General features: G+C 40.0%; 1 protein-coding gene across 4 annotated transcripts in view; it reads left to right on the top strand.

Moving 5' to 3' along the window:
- Nucleotides 1-19343, top strand: part of LOC122554803 (RING finger protein 175-like) — a 52168-nt gene that overhangs the window by 17821 nt on the left and 15004 nt on the right. For 3 of the 4 annotated variants that reach the window (XM_043700184.1, XM_043700182.1, XM_043700183.1), the window contains 3 exons: nucleotides 16103-16210; nucleotides 16814-16934; nucleotides 17034-17167. In XM_043700184.1, the coding sequence (XP_043556119.1) occupies nucleotides 16103-16210; nucleotides 16814-16934; nucleotides 17034-17167 (363 nt within the window). The remainder of the gene's footprint in view (nucleotides 1-16102; nucleotides 16211-16813; nucleotides 16935-17033; nucleotides 17168-19343) is intronic. The other variant, XM_043700185.1, reaches the window with a different exon arrangement.

The raw sequence follows: 19343 nt of genomic DNA, 5'->3' as shown, positions 1-19343 counted from the left end.
CCCCCCCTCACTTCCCTCCAAGGCCCCAAGGGATCCTTCCATATCCATCACAAATTCACCTGCACCTCCACACAACCCATTTACTGCATCCGCTGCACCTGATGTGGCCTCCCCTATATTGGGGAGACAGGCTGCCTACTTGCGGAACGTTTCAGAGAACACCTCTGGGACACCCGCACCAACCGCCCATGACTGAACACTTTAACTCTTAATCATTTTATCTACTCGTTCCATTACATTAAAGGACTGGTGGACATGGATACCAAAGTCCCTCTGATCCTCAGTGCTCCCCAGGGTCCCATTGTTCATATATTTACTTGCCTTTTTTGTCCAGCCCAACTGCATCATTTTACGCTTGTCTGGACTAAATTACATTTGTCACTGAACAGTCCATCTGACCAGACTATCTATATACTCCTGTAATCTGAGGTTATCTACCTCAATATTTATTACCCAAGCAGTTTTTGTAACATCAGTGAATTTACTGAGCAATCATTCTACATTCAAATATAAATTATTTATATTTACCACAAACAGCAAACAGACATTCCTACAGGACCTCGCTGGACACTGGCTTCTAATCACAAACTCCTCTCAACCATCACCCCCGCTTCCTGCTTTCAGTCAGTTGTGGATCCAATTTGCCAAATTTCCTCGAATTCCATGGACTCTTAGCTTTGCTATCAGTCTCCCATATGAGCCTTATCAAAACCCTTGATGAAGTCCAAGTAGAATACATGAAATGCATTGCCCTCTACACACGCAATAACTACTCTGAAAAATTCAATCAAATTGGCCAGACATGACCTTGCCTTTAATAAAACCATGTTGACTGTTCTTGAATAATTTAAGTGTAGGTTAATTTTGGACCTCAAAATTCCATGCAATAGTTTCGTTAGTCTGAGTGACTTGTAGTTGTATGGTTTATTCCTTCCTCCCTTCTTGAATAACAATACCACATGGCTCTCCTCCAGTCCTCTGGCACTTCTGCAGTGGTCAGAGAGGAATTGAAAATTGCCAGTGCCTCTATCCATTGCTTACCTCACTCAGCAGCCAGGGTTACACTTCTTTCTTGCCAAATTCCCTTTTGCCTTAACTGGCCTGTACTTCCTATGCCTCCCTGACTCGCTTACTGTTTCTAATTTTGGCTCTGCATCTCCCCGTGCTGAACCTTTTCTCTGGATCCCACGTTTCTGCCAAGTTACTTCTCTACTTCGACATGGAACCAGAATCAATCCAGAGATTACTACCTTTTGAGGTCCTTTTTTTTGATTGACCTCGTAGTTCCCCAAGTTCTACTTGCAGAACCTCATCCCTTTTCTACCTGTGTGTACCTCAACCTGTTTGCCTTCTCCATTTCAGGATGCCCTGTTAGCCAGTGACAGCGTGATCCTGGTACCAAGGAAATAACGTGTCCTGCTGTAGCCCACTTTATAGCTATCTATTCCTGTCTGTTCCCCTAACAACTGAATCCCCCACCACTGTAGTCCTGCCATTCTTCATTCCCTCTTGTACAGTTGATCCTCCCATTATGCCACGAATTTGGCTGCAACTGTTTTCTCCTGCACAGTCAATCTCCCCCACCAGTATCCAACACTATATATCCTTAGAAGTGAGATGACTGCAGGGGACTCCTGCATTGGCTGCCTTCTGCCCTCTAATCTGGCCCAATAGTCACCCATCCCCTTTCTCTTTACCTGTGGTGTGAGCACCTCACTGAACGTGCTATCCATGACAAAGTATTGTGGTTGCTTCATGGTCAATTCACCGGTAGCTCTGAAATGCTGTTAGCCAGTAGCTGCAGCTTGACACACTTGCATGCATGGTCACTATGAAATGCTGTTAGCAAGGTTAGATCTCATGGAGAAAAGGGAGAACTAGCCATTTGGATACAAAACTGTCTCAAAGGAAGAAGACAGAAGGTGGTGGTGGAGGGTTGTTTTTCAGACTGGAGGCCTGTGACCAGTGGAGTGCCACAAGGATCAGTGCTGGGTCCTCTACTTTTTGTCATTTACATAAATGATTTGGATACGAACATAAGAGGTACAGTTAGTAAGTTTGCAGATGACACCAAAATTTGAGGTGTAGTGGACAGTGAAGGATAGGATGAATAGACAGTCTCTTTGTTCAGCAACACTCCCTAGGACCTTATCATTACGTGTATAAGTCCTGCTAAGATTTGTTTTCCCAAAATGCAGCACCTCACATTTATCTGAATTAAACTCCATCTGCCACTCCTCAGCTTACAACAGGATCTTGACCAGATGGGCCAATGGGCTGAGGAGTGGCAGATGGAGTTTAATTCAGATAAATGTGAGGTGCTGCATTTTGGGAAAACAAATCTTAGCAGGACTTATACACGTAATGATAAGGTCCTAGGGAGTGTTGCTGAACAAAGAGACTGCGGAGTGCAGCTTCATCGCTTCTTGAAAGTGGAGTCGCAGGTAGATAGGATAGTGAAGGAGGAGTTTGGTATGCTTTCCTTTATTGGTCAGAGTATTGAGTACAGGAGTCATGTTTAGGCTGTACAGGACATTGGTTAGGCCACTGTTGGAATATTGCGTGCAATTCTGGTCCCCTTCCTATCAGAAAGATGTTGTGAAACTTGAAAGAGTTCAGAAAAAAATTAGAAGGATATTGCCAGGGTTGGAGGATTTGAGCTGTTTTCCTTGGAGCGTCGGAGGCTGAGGGGTGACCTTGTAGAGGTTAACAAAATTGAGGGGCATGGATAGGATGAATAGACAGTCTTTTCCCTGGGGTTGGGAATCCAGAACTAGGGGGCATAGGTTTAGGGTGAGAGGGGAAAGATATGAGACCTAAGGGGCAACCTTTTCACAGAGGGTGGTACGTGTATGGAATGAGCTGCCAGAGGATGTGGTGGAGGCTGGTACAATTGCAACATTTAAGAGGCATCTGGATGGGCATATGAATAGGAAGGGTTTGGAGGGATATGGGCCAGGTGCTGGCAGGTAGGACTAGATTGGATTGGGATATCTGGTCAGCATGGACTGGTTGGACTGAAGGGTCTATTTCCATCTCTATGACTCTATAACTGAAACTTCTATGATTTGCCACATAGTACACGAGGGGCATTGTACGGTCTCTGCTGCCATGATCTCTGTTTAGCTCTTTAGTTCCTTTCCTTTTTAAAAACAAAAGAAATGGTTTGTATCAGCTTATTGTAATGGCTCTGAATCTTTAATCAAAAAGGAAGTCCAAAAAGATATGAGAAATACACTCCTACCACTTAAACATTGTGTTGGACTGGCATGTTCACTGCATTGCAGGACTGCTGCTATTTGCCATCTGTCTTTCCTGTAGCGGAGGAAGAGCTCATTCCTACAGGGCAGGATAGCTGAAAGGACAAATGCAAACAAACACATCACCTTTCCCACTCCCCCAACTCTCACTGTCCAAACTCAAGACATGGGTCTTCAGCTACACTTGTTTGCCAGAAGCTCTGGTTCATGCATGAAGACTGAACCAAGGTATGCACCAGAACAGTCCTACCATCTGTGTTTAATCTTCCAAATGTAGAGGAGATCACATTTTATACAACCAGTATAGTACAGTGAATTGATAGCTGAATAAGCAAACCTTTTTTATTCAGCTGAACTGAGTGTTTGGGGCCCTGGAGAATGGAAAAGATCTCCAGAGAGGGATATGTGCACGGGAGTTGTATCTTTGCTGAGGATAGCTACTTTCCATGTGCAAATGGAACAGTGTCATAGTGATGCCAGATCACATGGAACTCGAGCCTGGATCTATGGGACTGGAGATATGGCTCTTCTTACCATCTCCTGTATACAGTAATGTTCAATAAAGTTTGTTACTGTTCACTATAGAAGGTAGAAAGCATATTAGTATATAGTAGCAATGGTAATTAGACCTATAGAACCAGAGGTGAGTGTTGTAAGAGCTGAAAGTGAAACACAGTAGCAATAGTATTATGGGAGAAGCCATTCGGCCAGGCCAGCGTTCTGAACCCAGAAGTGAGGGAGTAATGCTCAACAGTAGTTGAGGGCAGCAAATGTTGGACTTTCAGGGTCATTTGGGCACTGAACCACACAAATGGAGAGATGTACAGAAGCTGTAAAAAAGCATAGGAGCAGTGGCAGGGTACGCAGCAAGCAAGAGGGAGCAATCAATAGGCCACAATGAGTAACAGACCTCCTTAAATCTGAAGTCCATGGAGATGAATCAACTTGAGAGAGGAAATCAGCATAATAATTGGTCGGAAAGAAATGAATGTTTCAGACACCATAGCCCACTTTGCAGGTTCACCAATGATGGAGAGAGACTTGCCCTTACCAGGTCACATAGAAAACAGGATGTCCCTGACTAGACTGTGCATTGGATAAACTAGTGACAGCTAGTGAAGCAATTAGGGATGGGAAATAAATGTTGGCCCAGCCAACAATACTGACATCCCATGAATGTGTTTTTTTTTAATCTCTTTTTTTAGGAGGTACGTTTTTTTTGGAAAAGGGCAGAAGTATGATTTTGTCACCTTTGACTGAGCTCGTTGACAACATGCAGCATCCATTGCAAGCAGAAGAATAATGTTCCATGAAAGAGATCTTTTAACTCTAATTAAAATCACGTAAAAGCTGCAATGGATTCATAGCAAACAATGAAAAGACCTACAAGAGCTAACTATTCAGGTTCTGGAACCACAATCTGCCTTGGAAAAGCTTAACGTTGAGTTTCAAACATCTTGATAATTTAGCAGGGACTGCTGACCAGAAAGTCCAGCTGTTGGCAATAGTAAAGCAGCAATCGGAAGAAATGTCTTTATTCAGGGGCACAATTCTTTTGCTCTCAAAGGCAGTCTTTTGGTTTTCAGATAGCCTTTTACTTAAGGTGGCAATTCACCCAATAAATGTGTATTTGTGTTACAGGAATATTTGGATTCAGCAGAATTATTAGAAGGGTTCATCAATATCCTCCATAGTTAACACACATGGAAAGAATTAATTTCCTAGACACCACACTATTTAAGTTGGTGCAAGACAACAGGCATTAGTTAGCAACAAATTCTCTTTTCAAAAAATTGACATTTATACACACAAATTCTATCACCATATGCAGGTCTTCTGCAGACCTGATGTTATGTTTCTGTCACGTATCGACAAAGCTGGAACACATTTTAACCAGGCAGTTTATGACCCTTTTCTTCAGCACCCAAGATCTTAATCTCAGATTTATATTTAACACTTAACGCTCACAATCATATCCAGCACACTTTTCTCTGGGCAAGTGAGGACTGCAGATGCTGGAGATCAGAGTCAAGGAGTGTGGCGCTGGAAAAGCGCAGGCGGTCAGGCAGTATCCAAGGAGTAGGAGAATCTGTGTTTTGGGCATAAGGTGGGCATTTTCAGGCATAATTCCTGATTAAGGACTTACGCCCAAAACATAATTTCTTCTGCTCCTCAGATGCTGCCTGACTGGCTGTGCTTTTCTAGTCCAGTTTTCTCCCCATATGATAGACCTTGAACATAGTTTTAAATTAGAGATTCCACATTTGTTTTCAAGAAATTACTGAATTAGCAAATTACAGGTTTTTCTGGCTCCCAAATAAAACAAAGAACTGCAGGTGCTGGAAATATGAAACAAAAACAGAAATAGTTTGGGAAACTCAGGTACAGCAACATCTTGGAGAGAGAGCAGAGTCAACAGTGACCTGTCTTCAAAACTGTTAATAGCTGGCAAAAAGTATATGTGCTGAAGGCAGGATGAGTTGGAGGTAGAGGTTGTGAAGTGTGAGTAGATGGAGACAGATACCAGATAGAGAAAGACAAGCAGATAAAGGGATGGGTAATGGTCAGCTAGAGAGAAAGAAAAGCTGATAATGGGGACCATAAGTAGGTGGAAATGGGTTAGCTGCGCTGAAAGCAGATCATGTTATGTTGAGGCAAGGTTTCTGGGGAGTGGGTAAAGAACGAGAGGAAGGTGTTCAGGTTCTAAAATTATTGAACTCAGTATTAAGTTCTGAAGGCTGCAGGATCCTCGCGGAAAACAAGATACTGTTCTTCCAGATTGCATTGGCCCTCGCTAGAGCACTGCAACAGACCCAGGACAGAAATGTTGGGCAGGGAACAGTGGGTTGTTGAAGTAACAGGAAACTAGAAGCTTGGTCATTTTTGCTGACAGAACATAGCTTTTGTCTCCCCTTCGTAGAGGAGACCACAGTGTGAGCAGTGAGGAATTGTGGCGTTGTAATATCTGATCACATGGAACTGAAGCCTGAATCTATTCTCTCTACCCACCTGTGCGCAAACATCGGAACATGGGTGCGCTGCCCTGCCATTCTAGATCATTGCTGATATGTTATATTTTCCAGCCCTATATCCATCACCCTTAATGTCATTAGTCTCCAGAAACATACCAATTTCTATCTCATTAATTGATACTGCTCAATGATTAAGCTTCCACGGAGCTCTGGATTGGAGAATTCGGAAGGTTTACCATCCTCTGAGTGAAGAAACTCCTTTTCTCAATGGCCTGCCCCTTATCCTGAGGAATTGACTTGGATTTTCCAGTGGCCAGATAATTGCTTTTGTAGTGTTGGTAGGAAATGCACATCAGAACCCTACAGAATCCCCACTGTAGACTCCAAGGAACTACCTGATAAACTGAAGATTCCAGTGGGCATTTCCCCTGCACTTGGATTCTCCATAGAATCCATTTAAATTGGAGATTTATTTGCAGTTATTATTGGTTGGGAGAAGGTAGTTGACCTAGGAATAACAATTAAACTGACCTACCCCCAAAAAAAGCCTCATCATTTGAACCCACCCCCTACCCACACTACATCTACTTGATCCCTTATACCTTGAAATTGAAATTCCCTACTACACCCAGTTGCTCCCAGTCTCTCTCTCTCTCTCCTCTTTCGCCACAAAACATACTGAACCCAATAGTGAAATCTGCCTGCAGTCACACCAGAATCTCCCTTCTTGCTGTAAGCGCTGATGCACTTCTTTTTTCCTTCACTAGAGCCTAAATGCCATCATAACGTTTGCCTTCCCACCTGTTTACTGCACTTGAATGTTGAGCATGTTGGAGCTATCTGCAGTTAAGGATGGATTTGATACTTGGGCAAAATTTAAATCCGAAATCTGTGTGGAATAAGCTGGAGCTGACAGTTGCTAAGAAAATAAATGAGTATGAAAATAGGTTTTAAAGCCATGTTAAGCATAAAGAAGGAAGTGGAGAGCAATGAAGGTGAACAATAAGAGACAAAAGTCCAGTCCCAGAAAAAAGCAGAGCCTCTTCAAGGTGGGTATTTCTGGAAGGGAAGTGATCATAGTTAATGCTAAACGAAAGCAAAATTCTATGGATGCAGGAATTTGAAATAAAAACAAAATATGCTGGAAACATTTAATGTGAAGCAGCATCTCTGGAGAGAGTTGATATTCTGGTAAATGACATTTTCATAAAATTTGGAAGATGTTGGGATTAAACAGCTTTCAAATAGATGAAAGACCAAAGAGAGAAGAGAAGGGTGGGCCAAAAATCGACAGAAGGAAGATTTATGATATGGTGAGGGCTGAGACATGGACAATGAAAGGGCAGAGACATTATGGTACAGGTTGTATTGAAGTGATAATCTAATTACAGAAACAAACATAGAGTGCAGAGAAGGTGTAAATGCTGACAGTAGAGCAACAGAGAAGAAAAGCAATGAAAATCTGGTAAAGCAAGTGTTTCCATGACCCAGAATATGGCAGAAGAATTAGCTGTCAAGTGAAAATGTTTAATGACTTCCACTGTAGTTTGGCCAATCATACTCCGATGTAAACAAGTACATTCTTGTATACCTTATATTTTTCTAATTAATGTATTTTTAGAAGACCTGACTTTTAGATTCACTGCACAACAAACATTAATATAGTGTATTTAACAACTAAAAATAGTTAAGGCTTTTCACAGATGTGTTTAAAAAAAGTTGAAGCTGAACCAAAGCAGCTAAGATGTAATAAGGTGGATGATCAAAATGTTGTTCAAGGATATGAATATTAAGGAGGCTTTAGGGCATTTGCATTTGTAAGCATGTTGCGGCACGGTGGCTCAGTGGTTAGCACTGCTGCCTCACCGCATCAGGGTCCCAGGTTTGATTCCAGCCTCTGGCGACTGTCTGTGTGGAGTTTACACATTCTCCCCGTGTCTGCGTGGGCTTCCTCTGGGTGCTCCGGTTTCCTCCCACTGTCCAAAGATGTGCAGGTCAGGTGAATTGGCCATGCTAAATTGTCCATAGTGATAGGTGCATTAGTCAGAGGGAAATGGGTCTGGATGGGTTACTCTCCGGAGGGTCGGTGTGGACTTGTTGGGCCAAAGGGCCTGTTTCCACATTGTAGGGAATCTAATCTAATATAAAAAATAATCACAGTGCTAATGAACAGAGTGCAATAGGAGGTGTATCCACAACCAAAAGTAGAGGTGTTTGATTTTCAGGGTTAATTTTCAGGTGAAAGAGTTATAAAAGTTGAGGTTAGAGATACTGATGATGAAGTGTGTCTGGGGATGTTTTTGAAAACAACAGTTTTAAATTGATGTGAAATTAAACAGCCCTTCGCAGTTCTACAGATGATCTAGAAACAATGGTCTGGACTTTGCAGCTATGTGAACATGGGAATGTCAGCATTCTGCATCATTACTTCTCCAATATGGACAGCAGGTCCTCTATCTGCAAATGTGCAGAATAGTGAAAAGCTAGAAGTTACTATCCATGATTATTATAATCTCCTTGGGATGCATTGGCAACCATCACTGCTGTGTAGTCCTTAAACACTCTGCAAATTGACTGAAGTTTATACTTATACGCTATCTCGCTATAAATATCCTTGAAAAAGTCACACCTTGTTGAATGAAACATAACTTCATAATTGTTGATAATTACTCTCAATGACTAGGAAAAGTTCACATTATGTAACACATCACATTCCTCCATTAGGTTACATTTCCAATTAGTATTCTTTTAAGTTGGCTTTTATCTTAGTCCATTCAATTTATTTGTTTTACACTCTCAGCATTTAAGTTAAAATTTAAAGATAATTAAATGCTTTAATTTCCTGATTGAAACCATATTCACTGACAGTCAATGTGGTTAGCTCCTTCATTCCATACTGACATCACTGTTGCTGGGCTCCTGAAAATCCCATGACTTTGTACCCGTTTAACTGCCATCAGGCAAATGGTAATCCTTGTCTTGGAGATTGCTAAATCTTTTGTAGGCAGATTTTCTAGAAGTCAAGGGTGAACAATATTGCTGCTGACTGTTAAATATAAATGCAACATTTTAACAATGAAACTTCATTTTTAAGAGTTTTAGGAAAACCAGATACATTGTTATGTTTTGTTCAATTTTTAAAATTTTCTTGATGTTTCATTGAATTGTTTTTCTTAAATGTTTCACTCTTAAAGTCAGACCAGATCCCATTGACTACACAAGTTTAAGAACATAGCCTCAGAATTTGAAATCTTGATTTCACTCAATCGTGATCAGTATAAGATATATTACTTGTGAAGATGTTATTTAAATGAAGAAGGCCATCACATTGTACCTCAAGTCTGTTGATTGTTTGGAAGCATGCAATGAGCATCTACTAGCATGTGAGCTCAAGTTGTCTGAAATTTCAATAAGTAATAAACAAAGAATTTGGATGTTGGAGTTCTGAAAGAAACAAAAACAGAAAGTCATGGAGAAACTTAGCAGGTCTGGCAGCATTTGTGGAGAAAGAGTTAATGTTTTAAGTCTGGTGACTCTTTCAATAAGGAATGATTTTATTTATGTCATTACTGATGCTCATGCCAAACTTTTTTTCAGATACCCCATGATCTCAATTGTCCCTCCCTAACTGTAACACCACCTACAGCCCACAATAATCTCTGCTTTCCTCCAGATATAACTACCTGCCCATTCCTGATATTCATTGCTTCACCATTGGCAGCTATGCCAGCAACTACACAGTTCATAAGCTCAAAGAGCCACTGCCTCTCTGCCTTTCTGTCCTCCTTTAAGGCGGTCATTAATACCTACTTTCTTAAATCAGCTTTTGTGCGTGTTCTTATATACCCTTTATGGTTTCGTGTCTGAATTAGAGTGATGATTGCTCCTGTGAACTACCTTGAGATATTATCTTATATCAAGTTAATAGCAAGTTTTGAGAAGATTTGTAGCTCAGGTTGAGGTTCTGGATATAGGTTTGCTTGCTGAGCTGGAAGGTTCATTTTCAGACATTGCATCACCATACTACGTAACATCTTCAGTGAGCCTCTGGACGAAGCACTGCTGGTGTTTCCTTTCTGTTTATATTTTTATGTTTCCTTGGGTTGGTGATATTATTTCCTGTTTTCTTTCCAGGGGATGGTAAATGGGATCCAAGTCAAACAAGCAGACAAAACTGGTCCACAAACCTTAGCCACTCTCCCCTACATCAAAGACATTTTAGAAATGACTGCCAGACTACTCAGACCCCTTGGCATCATGGTAGCCCACAAACCCACCAACACACTAAAACAGCAGCTAATGAACTTGAAAGACCCTATGCAGACAACAAGCAAAACTAATGTCATTTACAAAATATGCAGGAACTGTAACAAACGCTACATTGGACAAACAGGCAGAAAACTAGCCACCAGGATACATAAACATCAAGTAGCTACAAAATGACATGACCTTCTCTCATTAGTATTCTTAGGTACAGATAAGGAAGGATACCATTTCGACTGGGACAATACATCCATCCTAGGACAAGCCAAACAAAGACATGCACGAGAATTCCTAGAAGCATGGCATTCCAACCAGAACTTAATCAACAAACACATCGAGTTAGACTCCATCTACCACCCCCTGAGAAAAGGAACAGGAAATGGTGTCACCACAGGAAATGGTGTCACCACCAACCCAAGGAAACCCAAACATATAAATAGAAAGCAGGAAATACTAGCAGTACTACGTCTGGAGGCTCATTGAAGATGCTTCCTAGTATGGTAATGAACCTTCCAGCTCAGCGAGCAAACCTACATCTGTATCAAGTTATTAGATAATACACTTTGAAATACAGGTAGCTCTCCTATAACACACTTTTATTAAAAGTGATTTGGCTGCAATGCGATTTATGAATTGCGGACTTTATTTTTTTAATAAAGCGAACTCCTGTTTGCTGTTACTGCAGTTCTAACCCCTGCACTAGCTGAACAGCAAAACCCAGCCTCAGGATCCTCTGTGTAAAATGCACCCTCAGTGTGTTCAGCTAAAACAGGAATGCAATCAGCTCTGCAAACCTTGAAAACCAGCTTGTAACTGGGCATTGCAATCTACATTTAGAAGGAACCTTATTTGAAACTGGGGAAGAATCTTGAGGACGACTGGACTTGCGCGTTGGTATCATGTAGTTAGTCGGCACATGTCCTTTCTGGTGAAGAGCTTGGTGAAAGGTACAGTGCCGTAGTCAGTGACTGTAATGTTAAAGTGTTACATTTGCTGTATTATCTCATTTAAATGTGTGATTTAAAGATTTACTTAGATTGTGCTATATTTTGTGTTAGGTTAACTACTATTTTTGTTTTGATTTTTACTGATATTTTTGGTGGTTCGCCCCAACCCTGTTTTTCCTATAGGCCCCATTATTTATATTATGCAATTTTTCATAACACTGTGTCGCACGGGAATGCAACTACTGCATTATAGAAGAACGACCTATATATTTAAATTTGAATGTGCAATGTGCATGATCCCTATCAGTATTTTAAATTGTTCTATTTATGAGAATCTGGAGTAATGTCAAATTGGGAGGTTCTGGAGCAGTTCAAACTGTCAAAACGGTAAGCTACCTTTATTTTCACTTTGTGGTGCCAAAGCAGCATGGTGCACTTGTTGAAAATAATTTCTATATTTAAAAATTTGATCATCTCCTTGCTTCTGTCACAATTCACTTAGTAGCACTCTTGTCTTTAAGTCAGATAGTGAAGCCTTATTCCAGGATTTAAGCATCCCAATCTGGGTGACATTTTAATGCAACACCAAAGGAATGCTGCACTTTAAATGGATGCTGTCTTTCTTTTGAGATGCTAAGTCTAGGCTTTGGCTGGCCTTTCATGTAATCTATTAGATTAACATGACACTGTTTGAGGAAAAGCAGGCAAGTTTTCAAATATTATCTCATACTTTCTGTGAAACCTTGCTTTTCTTAAATTATATTTCACATCTTTATAAAGATATTTAATATTACTTAGAGAATTTAAGTTTTAAAGGATTGTGGAGGAAGGAATTTATTTCAAGTTTTGTAGACGTACCTGAAATAGTTTCTTTAAAAGAGTTCATTGGAAATTTAGTGGGCATTGGCGATACTTAAACAACCTCTCCAAGAAATCATATGGCTGATTACTGCTTTCCTACTGGAATCATATGGCTGATTACTGCTTTCCTACTGGAATCATATGGCTGATGACTGCTTTCCTACTGGAATCATATGGCTGATGATTACTGCTTTCCTACTGGAATCATATGGCTGATGATTACTGCTTTCCTACTGGAATTATTTTGAATAGTGACTGCTTGGAGAGGTTCCTGTTTTATCTGGTTTATTGGAGAAAAGCTCATGAACAAGCAGTTGAGTTGGAGGGAAGCTGGGTTAGCAGTTGAGATTGTGAAGCCTATGAAGAACAAGCTGAGTTGGAGGAAAGGTCATACAAGCTGTCCAGCTGATCTCCCATTTCTGAAAATAAAGCTCTCTGAATAGGTTTGGGTGAAACCTATTTGTTCTTTTGAATGAGAAATTGAACAACACATCGCAAGATTGTATGTCCTCAGCAAACTGTCTGAAAGACCTTTTTAAACAACCGTGCATGATTAGTGGTGTAATCGCTTGTACTGAAAGATCAAAGCAACAGACTCCATTACATCCTAAACCTGATACCTTTATCTTCAAAAATAAACATTTAGCTGAAGTTTTTCAGAAAGCCAATTTCAGCAGAGAAATCTGTTGTTTTAAAACTAATTTTTCTGCTGAGAATGAGAAGGTTAGTGAGGTGGGGTGTGTGTTCATTTTGTATTTATTTCATTAAAATATCAAGGCAGGTGAGGTGGCCAGAAGAAAACAGGCTGTTGCTCATGCCAAGCACCCTAATGGGTGATGCTGATGAAGTTTATGCCTTGCTTGCTAAGAAGGCTTCTATAGTTTGAGATGGCATGAAAGGCTGTACAAGATGCCTACAAGCTTAATTTAGATAAATCTGAAGTGGTGCATTTTTTTAAGACAAATCTTTTGTACACTTAATGGTAGAACCTTGGGGAGTGTTGCCGATCATAGAGCCCTTCTGGTGCGGGTTCATTGTTCTTTGAAAATGGAGTCCCAGGTAGACAGAATAGTGAAGAAGGCATTTCATACACTTGCCTTTATTGGTCAGAGCATTGAGTATAAGAGTTGGGATGTCATTGTTGATTAGGTCACTTTAGGAATACTGCATTCAATTCTGGTCTCCTTGCTATAAGAACTTGAGTTTAGAAAAGGATGTTGCCAGGGTTTGAGCTATAGGTAGAGGCTGCATAGGCTGGGGCTATTTTCTCTGGAGCGTCGCAGGCTGCGGTGTAACCTTATAGAGGTTTACAATATCATATGGGGCATGGATAGACTGAATAGACAAGCCTTTTTCACAGGGTAGGGGAGTCCAAAACTAGAAGGCATAGCTTTACAGTAGGAGGGGAAAGATCTAAAAGAAATCGGAGGTGCAACATTTTTACACAGAAGGTGGTGCATTTATGGAATGAGCTGCTAGTGAAAGTGGGGGAGGCAGGTACAATTACAATATTTAAAAGGCATCTGGATAGGTACATGAATAGAAAGGTTTGGATAGATATGGGCCAAATACTGGCAAATGGGACTAGATTAATTTAGGATCTGTTTCCATACTGTACAGAAAACAAGTTGTTTCCTGGGGTTTACAGGCAGACATTTAAGAATATGCAACCTGGGCAGACTTCTATAGTATTTGAGAGGGTAAAGCAAGATAGCTGATCATTGGATGAGGTTGTTAAAGATAGAGACTACATTTGAGTCCTCTAGTGAAGTAGTTGTCCATAAAGAACATAAAACTTCAATCCCCACATTAGTAAGAACCCTTAAAACCTGTAAAAACAAGAATTTTGCAAAAGCAAGATAGCAACAAAATGAACTACTATGAGCTGGTCCAAAAATCCAAGTTTTTTTTGTCAGCGTATAAGCCTGAAAAAGTTAGAAGTGGTAAGATGAAAGGAAGAGAAGTCATCAGGGATGAGAAGGGAATGCTGGGAAGACAGCAGGATCTCATCCTCGGGTCAGAAAGGAAGGTGGTGAGGTTGGAAGTGATGTCCAAAGGCCTTAAGAATTTTAACTGTCACAAGGTGGGGCCCCTTTGTGCACATTGCTGGAAGGTGTGGGTTTTGGGGTACTTAAGATCAGTATGAAGAAAGAAGCCCTGACTGAGAACACTCTGGACTAAGCTATAGCTCTGACTGCTGCTGAGAGAGCAAATATAAATACTGCTGTCAGTGCAAGGAAATTAAAACAAGATGCTTGGGAGTTGCAGGGAAAGTAACTCATTCCTGAAATCAAGTGAACCTATGGTTATACTTGGAGATACAGGAGCCACTCAAGACGCTTGCTGGGGAAAGGCATGACTTTACCAGTAGACTAACATGAATGACAGATTTTTCATAAATGGTTTTAGCAAGGAGTATATATACCTACCTTTATATTGGGTGCATCAAGTGTGTAACCTAATGTCTGGAATAGTAACTGCATTCCAGGGTTTATCCATACATGGAGTTGACTTTACTCCTGAGGAAGAATTGGGCAAGAATGAAGGTTGTAGCTTTTTCAGCTGTAATGGGAAGGCCAAGTGAAGTAAAGGAAAAAGAGCAGTTATGGGAGAAAGTTTGTATTTGTTTTTCATCATGAATAGCAACCCAAGCAATTGTTAAACAAAGTACGTTGTTGGAGGTTGAACCAATGTCATATATTTTGTAAGATACTTTAGATACTCTGAAGGTCATGCTCAATGAGTCCTCTCTAAGTGACATTTCTGAATCTGTTAATATGCTGTTTAACCTTGATTGTATCAATTGGAAACAGAGATTATCAACTTTCAAACGGACATTCAATAGAAATCAAAACAATCTGGTATATATTTATGGAGTCTCGTGGTTACTAAAAAGTCCAGTGACTTCCGCAAAGCAGCAGTGAAAGTGGCTTTCCTATTTGGTTCTACCTAACTTTGAAAATTTGTCTTTTCCAACTTGAAATTCATCTAATCAAAATTTGAACCCACCTGAATGACAAGCATCTTAGTTACGTTCATCGGAGTTACATTCAAGTTACACACTGCATCAACTGTGGACAGCGTGCAGTGCCATTTTTCACATTGAAATAAGGATCATTGTCAACTTTCCTTCATTTTCAGTATATTTTTGTAATTCAACTGTAATGGCTGAATATGTATCCTATCAATTCCTATATCTCCCATATATGTTTTAGTACATCGTAATGCTTTTCATTATTCAGAAATAGCTGTCATTAAGTATAATGTTGGTGACCCCTGGTCTTGGGAGTAAGAGTTCACTCTTTCAGCCTCAATCATGGCTCATTTCATATTTTACAATCACATCAAAGCAAATCTCCAACTGTTATATGCTCTGACACATCCTGAATTTGAGAAAGATGTGATATAAGTTTCTACCCCTTTTGTTTTCTTCAAGTTCTATTTATTTGGGTTGTTTTATTTTGGTATCAAATCATTCAGTTCCATTGACAGTAAATAACTTTTAATATATCTGTCACCTTTGCTATTTGATCATGCAAATGCATAGTAATGCACTCAAATCCTGATGATATTCACTGTTGCTTGCTGTTGTTTTTAACTCCTGTACACCGTATAAAGTTTTGCCATTTTTTTGATTAGCTTTAATAATTGTTTCTTCATTCTGCAAATTGTAAATGCTTTAAGACTTCAAAAATTAAAGGGTTCAGATCATTGTAAAGTTCATGCCTTTTTTTTGTTTGTCAACATTAAAATGTAGAAGACTTACTCCTGAATCTTCCTTTATATATTAAATCAACAGGATGGTCTACAAGTGGTTTCTTCTCATCTACAAAATAAGTTATGCAGTGGGCATTGTAGGATATTTGGCAGTAATGTTCACAATGTTTGGCTTCAATTTATTCTTCAGGTATGGTATTTTTGGGATGCTTTATTAACTATTTAAAATGATGCCTTGTTCATAAATGCAAAACATAGTGTTTAATTTTTACTCATGTTTCAGCCACAGAATTTATTGAAGCATCGATTGTTTCATGAGGCTGCTTTTCAATGAATCAGCTTCAGTTTTTCTGCCTAATCAAATTGTAGTACGATATACTCGTGGCTGATGCTTTTTGGTGTGGTTTTTCATTCATTGTCCAGGTTTGTCAGTGCAGCGGTTATAATTAGTTTGTTTCTTCTAAGAGTTTGTGTCACCAAACAAGTTTTCTGTAGTTAAGACTTTGGAATTATTGTATGTCCTATAAATAGGTGCGGGGTATTAAGAAATTCATGGCTTTATCACTTCAGTATTTCTTGACTTTAAAGTAACAGCAATCAAGGACATTTTGTGAAAATTATAGGGCAGAGCCTGGAATGGGACATGTGATTTTTTTGTCTTCGGTAAAGTTTAAAAATTCAGCTCAGGATACATGGTTCCTTGTTTAATAATGTATTAGAAACATTGTCATTTGAGCACCAACCACTGGAGCTGAAAAGCTGATGGCTCAATTTTCGTTTTCATTGAACATAGAATAAAGACTGAAGACTCCATGGATTTTGGTGTAATTTTGCTGTTCTATGGCTTGTATTACGGGGTTATGGGAAGAGATTTTGCTGAGATTTGCTCTGACTATATGGCTTCCACTATTGGAGTAAGTAATATTTGTTTAGCAAGGGAGTTATCTCTTTTTAAAATAAAATCAATTTCATATTTTGCTCCATAATAATTGCTATTGTTTTTCCATGTACAGTTCTATAATTTTGGTAGATTGCCATCCAAGAATCTCTCTGATGACATTTGCGCCGTGTGTGGTCAGAAAATATTTGTGGACATCAGTGAAGAAGGAATCTTAGAAGATACATACCGTCTCTCATGTAATCATGTGTATCCTTTTTGGGATGTGTACCCCTTTTCAGGTGCTGTTACAAGAATTAATTTAATCAGGATTTCTGTTTTTGCATTTTAGGAGGAACAAATGTGTGGTGATCACTAGATTCAAATGTACATGATATAAAAAGCTGTAGTACTTATTTATTTCTGGTGATGGTGCTACCAAACTATCAGAGTTTCAGAATTCAATGTTTACTGTTTGTCATAGTTTAGTTTCTTAAATTTTGTTCTGTATATTGGAGTCAATATTGTGAAATTTATTTTACTTAATACAAGTAAAGTTGCCATAGTCCTACCAGATTGTATGGCTGCTCTCTCATTAGAGAGGGAGAGAGAGTGGGGTAGGAGGGGGAAACTGGTGTTTATTGTGAGGGCTGCCATGCCTCAGGTGAAGAGAGTAGTTGAGAACGAAAGTCCTTCACAGTAACCTCAGCTGGTATAGATATTCAACCTGCACTGTTCATATTACTCTACATTACAAACCTGCCATTCAGCTAACTGAGGTAACCAACCATTAATTTCATTCACTGTAGTTTGACTATATTTGTAGGTCACATTGGCCCATGGCCAACTTTTAAATATTAAGTCACTGCCTTTTTCACAGACTTACTGGTCTTTAAGTACGATGAGCCTTTAGATTATGCTGCCTTCAGTATGTATATACAGCTCTGCACACGCATTGTTAATTTTTTATATTAGAAGCATTTGGAACAGCTTGGATTTTCCAGTAACTAAAAAATAAAAACGGGAAATTAACTTTGAAGTTATCAGGCCTTCCACATAACAGCCTGGAAGCTTTTAAAATAATTTTTGGACTCGCTGCAGTTATAGCACATTTGGTGTGATGCAAGTCCAAAGAATTTAATATTTCTTAATTTCTGGAATGTGGGCATCACTGGCATGGTTAGCATTTACTGTCTATCCTTCAATGTTCGAGAGATAGTAGTGAGGAGTTGTTGCTGGGTCAGGAATTTGAAAACCTTGACTCAACCATGATAAAGAAATGCTGATATGTCCAAATCAAACAGAATGCTTGAACGGTCCTTGAAGGTTTGTCTAAGAATTACTGGTGAGTTGTTGCACTGCATCTTGTTGAAGGTACACACGACAGAGATGCCACATCATGCAGAAGTGGAAAAGGTGGTTGACAGCTTGCCACCAAGTGTCAAATGTGTCTTCAATGTGTCAGGATTCTTGATGCTTGCAGCCCTAGCAACAATCTAGTTGAGTAGAATGGCCTTTATTGTCACATGTTAGAGTCAAAAAGTGTGGCACTGGAAAAGCACCACCAGTCAGGCAGCATCCAAGGAGCAGGAGAGTTGACGTTTCGAGTATAAGCTCTTCATCAGGAAAGCTCAATGTTGACTGTCCTGTTGGATGCTGCCTGACTGGCTGCGCTTTTCCAGCGCTGCACTTTTTGACTCCGATTTCTAGCATCTGTAGTCCTCACTTCCTCCTTTGTTGTCATATGCACTGAACGAGTATAGTGAAAAGTTTAAATGTCACCAATTACAGTGCCAACTTTAAATCCAAAAGTACCTAAGCACAACTTCAATAGTTTCAAGTCTTAGAGAAATAAAATGTCCAGCATTACTGATATAAAAGTTCAGTCCAACAGACCATGCTGGCACCTCAGTTCTGACTTCTGCTTTGATAAATGTAGAAAGGCTTTGAGTCATGACAATAACACCTGAGTCATATTGTTGCACAATGACCCAGACCTTCCCATATAGGCTGCACACAAGTTGACTCTTTAAATTACATGCCAATTTAAAGGAGTTCTGCATGCCAACAAATCGTACTTTTCAAAAACAAAATGGAAGGTAAATCACTCCCTGCACAATACCGAGCGTTTGACCTTAAGAAGCTACAGTATTTGCAGGCCTCTCTTTGAAATCTGTTATCACCAATCTTCTCAACAAATCAGTCTTTGACCCCTACTGACATTGCAAACCTTTACCCTGCCAATCTTACTTTTCACTCTCAAGTCTTTGGAAGTGTTTAGATTAGCACGGTGGCACAGTGGTTAGCACTGCTGCCTCGCAGCGCCAGAGACCCGGGTTCAATTCCCGCCTCAGGCGACTGACGGTGTGGAGTTTGCACGTTCTCCCCGTGTCTGCGTGGGTTTCCTCCGGGTGCTCCGGTTTCCTCCCACAGTCCAAAGATGTGC

This window comes from Chiloscyllium plagiosum, chromosome 1 (assembly GCF_004010195.1).
Source record: "Chiloscyllium plagiosum isolate BGI_BamShark_2017 chromosome 1, ASM401019v2, whole genome shotgun sequence".
Classification (NCBI taxonomy): domain Eukaryota; kingdom Metazoa; phylum Chordata; class Chondrichthyes; order Orectolobiformes; family Hemiscylliidae; genus Chiloscyllium; species Chiloscyllium plagiosum.
Note: the sequence above shows the minus strand (reverse complement) of the source record. Positions and strands in the feature narration are given on the sequence as shown.